Below are 9728 nucleotides of genomic sequence, written 5' to 3'. Positions count from 1 at the left end.
GATGGCATGGAGCTTCAATCCATGGTGAATGGGTCTGAGGAGGTTGAGGCTGAGGGCTGTGGTAAGTGCAGACGTGTCGCAAACACTCAGTACAAGGACTTTTGGCTGCACTAGTTATTTTTTTTATGTTTTTACTGCATGTCACAATTTAGGTTCGATGGTCTCAAAATTGGTGTGACCGTCACACAAATTAGGTTCGATTCGCCAGGCATGTGACGCTGTGACGAACCTAAGTGTGCATCTATACAGTAACCTATATTTACTTGATCACATAATTCAGTGCTGCACATAGGATACTTTAGCATAATCTACACTAGTTTCCACCACAATATAATGCACAATAACTGCTTTGCCGTTGAGTACGCACTCGGTTTCAAGAAAATGGACCATTTAGGGGTTTTTGGCTTATATAAGCGTCACGCCTTGTTGGCGGGCGTTGCCCACCACCATACACAATGATGTAAACATGTTGGGAGGTCGCTGATAAGAGAGCGAGTGCGGCCCTGCCCCAATGATATAGTGACTTTGGCACGTCCTGCAGCACTTTGGACTTTGGAAACGATCGCTGTTGGGACAGGCTGTTAATCAGCAAGCTAGTGGCATGCAGTGAGCTGACCTCCAATGGTATGGGCCGCAGTATGATAGTTCCCGTATTGTAAGTGTTCTATTCTGGTTTATTATCCATTTGGGTTTGCTCTCGCGCGCACAGACATTGATTACGGACATACAATATATCGATACACGATGAAATGGCGGTCTCGACTATCCACAACCCAAGTAAAATCAATACTCGTCGATATCCTCGACATTGAGAGTAGGTCTCTCTTTCTCCTTTCGCGCACGAACCTTCTTCTCTGCAACAATACCCTTATAGGCCATTTGAAACTCGGATTGCATACCTTGCATGTTGCCGGGAACCCCATGCATGAATTCCTTGACTTCTAGAACTCCACATTTGAGTGCCTCAATGTCACGGGCACGATGAGCTGGTGAGGAAGGTTCCAGCTGCTTGCGCAATTTCGATCCTTTCTTGAGGAGCGTTCTGCAAACGGACGGTGTTAGTCATTGTATGTTGCTGAGTAAGTGAGGACGGACGCTATCTCGCTTCTCTGCTTGCCCAGCTCCTCAAGTTTTTCATGAGATTCCTTGTTGAGAAGGCCTTTCGTCTTCGCTTTGGCAGCACGAGTCAGAGCAATGCCTCGTTCCAGGCACACCAGAAGGTGAGGCAATGGTCCAAGGAAAAGTAAGTTGTAATGACCTGGACGCCATTCAGAGGACTGCGTCTCACGCCATTCAGATGACTGTGTCTCCTTCAGGCATGTCATGAATATCGCATCGATTTCAGCATTCACTGCACGACTTGAGCGACGTTTAACGTAACGGCGGTACGCGTTCTGAATCTTGCGAGCTGCCTCTTTTTCCTCTACTGATGGTCCGTTAGAGCGTAGCGACTCATCAAGATCAGGTGCAAGCGACGTCACCGCCTCATCCAAAGTCTCCAACGTATCACGGGTCTCAGCACCAGTATTCGCCGTGACATCTTCCTCATTTTCATCTGCTCCTTCGAACTCTTGAGGCTGGGGTTCCGTTATCTCTTTCTCATCGTGCTGCATAACCTCTGGTCGGTCCTTGGAATGTTCTAAGTGAGGTACAAAGGCCGGGGCCTCCACTCTCAGAGTAGACTGCGCGATCACTGCGTACGACGAAAGGAGATGGGGGATCTCGATGATCTTCTCGTATACGAGCCGTCGGACTATATGGACTCGGGTATGCTGGTTCATCGTTTTGTGGACAAGGTGCACCAGATCGCTCACTCCTTTGTTGTTGTCGAAAGCCAGGAGAGCTCGCAGGTAACCGTCTGAAGGTGGCATCCGTCCTGGCAAGGGTGTCATGTACTTGACCACGTCGTCTACGAGTTTCCGATAGTTAGCTGTACGCCAACTCGAAGGAGGGTTGTTCTTGTGCAGAGACAGCATGATCTTGTCAACTTTGTCTCTCATGGGGCGATTTCTGATATTATGAGCAACTAACGAAATGAATTCAGCAGCCAATTAGGTTTTAACCGGAAAAAAACGTACGAAGGCAGAGAACTCTGCAGCTGCATCACGTGTGATTAGTTTGCGCATCGTCAATGAGCAAATACTAAGCTGGACTTACATCCGGGAAATGAAAATATTACGGAGAATAGGCGTAAGTTTCGTATGGTTCAGCCAGAGGAATTCTGCTTAATCATAGTCTCGGAAGGTCTGCAAAAAGTGGAGAAACTCACCCATGCCGGCCTCCGTGCGCAATGCTTCGACCAACCTCGCCATCGCATTCAGGAGGCCATCCATCAAAACCAGCCTAGTTTCTTTCTCCGCATTAAATTTGTGGGGAGACAACAGCCAACTGCATGGAAGGAGGGCGTTGTGGAGGGGGAAATCATTAAATGCTGGGTCCATTCGGTACTTGATTATAAAAGCGCTGCAGACGTCTTCGATGCAGTCACACAGGACAGAGAGATTGGTGTACAAACGGTTGTCGAGGACATGTCTAAATTACACTTATCAGATTATAGAAAGAGACAACTTGAGGAAACTTACAGAAGAAACAGAATTCCCGACGAGACGCTGCTACAGATAGCTCCTCGGTAAGAGTTGAGCAGGTCTGTAAGCATATAGCGATTGTCTCCTCTGCGAATGAGCTCGGCCGGCCTGGAGACGATACATTTTGCTCGAGAGATGTAGGTAGATGCGTCGTTTCTGTCAAAAGCAAAACTTAGACTTGTGATCCTCATCACAGCCGTCAAAAACTGAGAGTTAACCCAGAAAGGATCGAGTGAATAGAAGGATTCGCGGATCCAGAGCTTCACCACTTTCATGCCATCCAGACGAAAAGGCATTAGACTCATGTCAAGGTCCGCGGGAGAACCTTGAATGAAGAAGGGTGGATTGAGTGCCTCGTAAAGGTGATTGAGCCAGTCCCTCATGCTAATCAATAAGTCAGTATAAAAATTCGATCAGGAGCTACCACCAGGCGCACCTATCGCGTCGTTCAATATATGGATGAGCGGAGTACATGAATTGCAGGATGAGAATCTGCCAGATGTGGATGGCAACACGAGAATTGTAATACAGGCGATCCAATTTCGATATTGTGACATGCTCCTGGGGACAATTATCTCTTCGACATATTCCGGAGACTAAGAATGGCAGGCACTGCGAGAAAACCGGGGATTTGCAACACATAACATCAATCTCCGACACTTTGTCTTTCAAGACAGTACGGATGAATATTTGTAGTAGTTCCGTGACGTTTCTGCGCGAGGATGTATACCCGGACGAATGTTCCGACACCAAAGTGATGCCTTGGCGGATTTCCATCACACAGCCGTGGAGGAACGTTCCATCAGGTATGAGAAACTCGTCACCGGACAGCCGCACGATGGAGAACAGTCTCTGAATACCCCTATGCTCCATGGGGTCAGGGAAGGTCAAAATCAGATAAAGCAGTCGCGCATAGGCGTGGAATTGTTGAAGGAACCGTTGCATTTCATCGACCGCGAAAGTTCGAATGTCTGTGGTTCGAGAGAATACATGGTCCAGACAAAGGAGAGCTGCTGGCTTATTATGTTCATGGAAAGCAAGCGCAAGATTTCTCAACGGCTCATGATTGCCGCGCAAGATGTTCCGAAACATCGATATCTGGATGCTGATCAGTCCAGCTGGTCACTTTCAGATTGCCAATACATACTAGATCACGCGTCTCCGGCGTTAGCTTGTTCGTCTCTAGTTGATCAGCGAGATCAATGAAATGCCGCATCGGCTCATCAGCGAGGGCGGTTTTTGCAGTGATTCTGAAAGAGCACTTGCGCCAGAAGTATTCCAATATAGTGTCGGCCGCACGAATAGTAGAATCGACGTTGCTGTTGTCCTTGATGAATGCTCGGACAGCTTCCAAGGGCCTATTCTCTGACAAGTGGAGCTCTGCGGCCTCATAGTATCTTGAGTGAGATTCGAGCAATGAGGCACGAGCGTAATCGAGATCATAGTCTTCCAGAAACTCGAGTTCCTCATCAAATGTCGAGAAGAGACGCAAGGGAGCCCTGCGCAATTGCTATTGAGTAAAATCACTGCGGAGAGTCTAAGTCTAAGACCTACTGAGTGTTGTTCCTGCTGCAGTAAAACAGTCTGCACACTGTCCATAACTCCGCCGTGGTCTCTTCAGAGATATTCGTGCCATGGTCATCAAGCACATGGAGAGTCTTGTCAAATCGACCAGCCTTGCGATATTTCTTCGCTGCTTGCTCGAACTCTTGAGCATTGAGATAGGCCTCAGCAGCTTTAAGATCATCCCCTGCTCGAACGTAGCAATCTGCTGAGTTACGATAATATTGGAGCTTCTGATTTCCTGTCGCGGTCGCACCACAACCAGTAAAGGCATCAGCTGCCGCGTTAAAAGCTCTTTTCTGGTTGCTAAGTATGGCCACTCCGACAGAAGAACGTGCGACTTCTCGCAGTTGATATGCTTCACAGACCTTCACCTCACGATGAAGGTTAGCACGTTCAAAGCAATGGATAGCCTGTGGGTAACGCTTGTGCGAGAATAGTGAACGCCCAAAGGAGGCCCATTCCTCTGGAGTCGAGGAGACAGCTAGATGAGGAACATCGGTGCCAGGGGTACAATTTTGGATCTGATTGCGAGAGGTCCAGAATATCTGAAGGGAAAGGGTTATCAGATCGAGTTACGCCGACACGCTGCTCTAAACGTACCCGCATCGGGTCTGATTTATCGGACTTGTCGACGATCCACATGTTCTTCCTTGCTCGAGTGATTCCCACATAAAGAAGTTTGAGCTAATAAAAGTAAGCCAGAGTTTATTCCGAGGACCGGTGTGCCTACCTCACTACAAACCCCAGCATATCGTGCCTCATCACGATCGAAGTTTGGTGCATGCTCTTGACCCTCTACCCCATTGAGAACTATGCGCCATTGCGACAAATCTATAACAGAATCCTCGAAAAAGTTGTACAGCAGCACCTGGCCGAAGTCAGACATTCATCGGATAGCCAAGTTAGCTTTCTCACGTCATTGAATTCCAGGCCTTTGCTTTCGTAAAGGGTCCTGCATACATATGTGAACATGAAAACACAGAGCAAAGGTACACTTAATACGACTCACATGATCAGTCCAATTTCGCCTACTTGTTCTCGCACCTTCTGACGTGCAGCATCATCACGCACGAGAATGCCTAGATACATTATCAGTGTATGGATAAAACCTCCAACCAATTACTTTACACTGCTGGGCTCCGAATTCAATGTGGCTACCACTGGAAAATTCCTCAGTAGGATAGGAGGGATGTTGTTTAGGCCTACTTACCTCGCCCCGAACAGGAACTGTTCATAACGAACGGTGTCTTTATCCCAACCGGTAAAAAATACAGGCTTCAGCCCATCAACCACCCCTTTTTCTGGCCGAAGGTTATCGATTGTGTTGGGCCAAAATTTTGTGATGAGTTCAATCACAGAATGCGCGCAGTTGACAATGCCACCGTGCGATCTGTAGTTGATCGCCAATTGAAACATCGTGGGCTGATGAAGATATGCTCCAACGGAATTGACCGAGGTATTTTGCTGCTGCTGCAAGATATTAATTCAGGCCGGAGCTAAGTTACTGTCTGCTGACCTCCACACGGTAGAGAAACGCTTTCAGATCATCGAACCTAAAGGAACTCCCTGCAGAGATTGTCTGTGCGGTGTCCCCAGCCCAGAACAAACCATCTGGATTCCTGCATAATTGCCTCAAAACTGCAACAGAAAGTTCTAAGGACATTCCTGTCAATGAAAGATGGAGTAGCTACTTACAGAGTGCGTCGATCAGAAGGTTGTCTTGTGCTTCGTCGACATACCTAGTATAGGTGGTCAGGGGCAGGGTACATTGGTAGGGATAACACATACAGATAATCGACCTTTTGGCCAGGCAACCCCTGGCTCCGCAAGACCTTGAGTACCGCATGCGTGCTGTTTGGCCATATATTGTGACATAACTTGGGTGAGGAGGAATAGGACATACCGGTCTGCAACATCATGATGACGTCGTTGCCTCTTGATTTTAGTATAAATCTCGAAGATGTCATACAGAATTCCCCTCTGATTCGCAAAATTTGGGTTAGAACGATGAGGAAGACAGAGGTAGTTTGGGCGATCGAGAACTCCTTCAGGACAGGTCAGCGCGTGTTCGGAGCCTTTGACGATCCCTGCAGGTATATATTCAGGAAGTGTGGGTGTTAAGATGATACAAATTAGTGCTTACCCATAAATTCGCTGAAAACCAACCATGGGTCTGGTGGGGCAGTGTCAGTACTTCGTTGTGATAACAAGAAAAAAAGGATATTACTGAGATTCTTAGTGAGATTCTGCGGAAAATGAGGCCAGTATTGATTTGCGAATACATCATAGGTGACGAAACAGTCATGCGCCTCAGCATCGTCAACATTGAAGAAGAGTCCTGCATTATCTCTCGTTTCGGGGACGTCCTTGCTCAAGATATCTGCTGCAACCATCTTTGCCAGCTACATAAACGATTAGCTTAGGGACTGTCCAGACGATGAATTAGGACATACTCGATCGAAAGTCACAAAAAGAGGAAAGTGCTTGTCCTCAAGCTCACTGTATTTCATGGGTATGTTCATCAATGACTCAGGCAGGTCGTCGAGATCAACAAGGCCCTCCTGGATACTTTGCGCCTTCATTTTCGCAAGTTCCTGCAGGGTATAGCCTGCCAACGCAAGAGATTCGAGAAGCTTCGTGAAATACTCTTCCACTTTCGTGGCGAGCACTCTGGATTTGGTGACAAAGATTTGGCGTGGCTTCGGCATGTCAACGGCACTCATCTCCCAAGCTCGTTGGATGCCGAGAATCTTAAACAGCATCGTCGTGGTTTTTCTAGTTGGGTGTGATAAATACACTACTCCTATAAAGGGCGGAACACTTACCCCGTGCCGCTGCGACCCAAGACATAACACGACGTGCCACACTCGACAATCTTTTGTTCTTGAGGTCTGAACCGACATCGATCAAGAAATTCGTCGCATTGGGGCCGAACTCACGTGAGTATGAACACGTGCTGCACGTCTTGGTTTGCAATGAGACCTTCCGCAAAGATGAGAAGAGGTGGCGAGCCAACTACATGATTACTCACTATGCAGGAATGCCTAAATCAAGAGGTTATCGAGTCAATACTCGCGTGCCTATAAACCGTATTTACAAGCTTACCTGTGAGAATGTGACGTATTTCTCCAAACTAGAAAATCGTTAGATAGAAACTAATATGAGGATGGCGAATGCTCATACACAAGCAAAGAGTGAAGCTATGTCATGGATCAATGATCGTACTAATAACAATTGAAAATACTCAACGCGGTCCATGTCCTTATCACTCAGATCAAGTGGGCTTCCCGAACATTCTAGCTCAGGTTCAGCCGGTGGGAATGACGCCGGCAGAATCACGCTGTCATTAGAAAAGACTGGTCTGTTCCGAAAGATGCACCTGCACAGGAAATGATTCACTGAATTGCATTAAGAGTTGAAAAATGTCCTCACCTTCTACGATATTCTCTGCCCTTGCGCGCGAGATGGCTACCCAAGGCGTCCCATATTCTGCCAAGTTGCGCATGCGTATAGATGCCGTATACCTTGATTACTAGAGTTCACATGAGCACTAATGGCAGACACATGATGTAATTGCTCTTGATGGCTCACCTTGTCTTTCGGACTGTCGAGACTCCTGTCTCAATATCGTGCTCATCATCAATAGAAGAACGACCTACCTTTCCGTCCTGGTCAGGAACACAGTCGATCTGGTACTGTGAGAAAAGGTTGGTCGTCTCCTGCTGCAAGTGACGTATGTGAGATTACACCTACTACCAAACGTAGATCCCTTGTCATCTTGGCCTCGTGGATAGGTATGCCTGCATCCGGCCCATTGAGCCGTTTGTGGTTATCATCTGAGAAATGACCATTCGATAGTTGCCTGTGGCAAAGATGAGATCATTGCAACGAAATTCATCAGAAAACACACTTGATCTTCTTGACGATGATCTTGAATATCTTCTCATCTGCTCTACGGAATTCACGCAAATTTTTATAGGCTTCAGTAGATATGAGGATTCGCCACTCTCCGAACCCATCTGCGTTGTCGAAGTAAAGCGCAGCCTTCATGGGCTGTACCATTGGATACGCGTTGGGTCCGTTTGTCGGGCTCTCGATATCTTCGGTTGACGAAACTGCAGGCACAGCATCTTTGGCAGACTCTCCCACATTTGGGAAGAGTAAGGCTCTGATGTCGCCTGCCAATTCCGTCCTCCGCAGAAGCGAGAAATAGAACTTATGGAGAGCTGTCAGGAAAAACATCAAAAAGCAGCAAATATACGCACCGACAGAATATTTTTCAGCTCTGTAAGAATGTAAGAGGACAATGATATGGCGGCCTCACTGGTGGGAGGCACAACCACACCAAGCCTGACGAAGAGTGATGTGTCAATAGTCGTATGAACTTTCTGGCGATTACGCTTGCGAATTTTCTGAGGCACTTTCTTCTTGATGAATCCATCATCAGATTCGATGTCGAATAGATCAATCTCGTCTTCAAATGCCTTTGCACTAGCAAATTTCATGATGCTCAACGCGCAAAGTACGGGTAAAGCGCCCTCGATGAAGCCTCTGTGGCGGCTGATGTCCCTTGAGACTTCTACCGGCAGAGACTCAACTGGCAAGGCTAAAAAGTAAATAGACAAATTGTCTAGCATCTTGCTCGCAATGGATACTGGATATTCTTGAGATTTCGTTGGAAAGTCTGTCATGATCTGTGAGATCATTGCCTCACGACGATCCCAAACTGTAACAGGTCAGAGCTGATGGCGCTCGAAGAAAGTCTGTGAGATACCGGAAATGATATATGCAAAAACATAGGGTGATGACAGCATATGTTCGACTGTGGCTTGCAATCTGGTGGCTCCTGAACTTGAGACTGCGTCCAGATGATACAGGGCGGCTCTGAGGCCTGCCTCGTCGACTATTCGATCTTTGGAGAGTAAGTCCAACATGGTCTGTTGAACGAGAGGAGTTTGTGATAATGAGATACTTATACAACGTGCCGAAGAAATACTTGAACTGTGTCAAGAGGTACAAAGGTAGAAAGGAGTGCCTCGCGAAGCAATCTCCGCAGGCTGTTCTTATATTATCGAACGAGCGCTTTGTGTGAATTTCCAAACAGGTTGAGGCGCAAACAGTGCACCTAAAATTGACACCTGTAGGCGACGCCAGGGAAGCTGTATATGAGCGATAAACTTGGACCCTCGAATGATCCCAGATTGTGACAAGAACTTGACCCTTACGTACGTTTAAGAGGCACTGCTACTAGGTAATAACAATAGACTTATGAGATTGAGGATTAAGAAGTCTGAATGGTGACAAAAACGCGACCAGACCGGATCTTCGTGGATTGTGACTCCCGAAGCGTACTAATGAGTTTAGGTAGTTGTTCGCGTATATGCAAACATGATTGACTTCAAAAGGAGAGATGAGTTCAACGTTCAAAATTTTGCATGAAATCTACATACATATATTACGTAATTAAAGATGCTGCGGCTACTCCCGTGGTGTGTGGCACTGAATGCACTGGAACTTCAGCAACAGGCGGTTCGCAGTGACGCACTAGCAAATATTGTCAAGAATCCCTGCTCACTG

At 47.1% G+C, this 9728-nt stretch overlaps 1 protein-coding gene across 1 annotated transcript; it reads right to left on the bottom strand.

The window, feature by feature from the left end:
* Positions 1-293: 293 nt before the first annotated feature.
* Positions 294-9559, bottom strand: BJ212DRAFT_1314132 (uncharacterized protein). The gene is made up of 35 exons (XM_041334114.1): positions 8926-9559; positions 8417-8877; positions 8062-8366; positions 7905-8013; positions 7811-7846; positions 7743-7755; positions 7584-7683; positions 7401-7530; positions 7335-7351; positions 7257-7284; positions 7183-7195; positions 7091-7133; positions 6977-7042; positions 6605-6926; positions 6379-6553; positions 6295-6324; positions 6055-6238; positions 5940-6002; positions 5847-5890; positions 5668-5789; positions 5362-5621; positions 5280-5311; positions 5161-5230; positions 5067-5103; positions 4882-5019; positions 4752-4835; positions 4140-4696; positions 3733-4084; positions 3022-3683; positions 2583-2969; positions 2270-2532; positions 2158-2221; positions 2079-2098; positions 1096-2026; positions 294-1042 (listed from the first exon to the last, which is right to left on the bottom strand). The coding sequence occupies exons 1-35, from the start codon at positions 9083-9085 to the stop codon at positions 784-786; spliced, it is 6537 nt and encodes a 2178-aa protein (XP_041198705.1). The 5' UTR covers positions 9086-9559; the 3' UTR covers positions 294-783.
* Between the last annotated feature and the right edge of the window lie 169 nt (positions 9560-9728).

This window comes from Suillus subaureus (assembly GCF_016647635.1).
Source record: "Suillus subaureus strain MN1 chromosome Unknown BJ212scaffold_2, whole genome shotgun sequence".
Taxonomy (NCBI): Eukaryota; Fungi; Basidiomycota; class Agaricomycetes; order Boletales; family Suillaceae; genus Suillus; species Suillus subaureus.
Note: the sequence above shows the minus strand (reverse complement) of the source record. Positions and strands in the feature narration are given on the sequence as shown.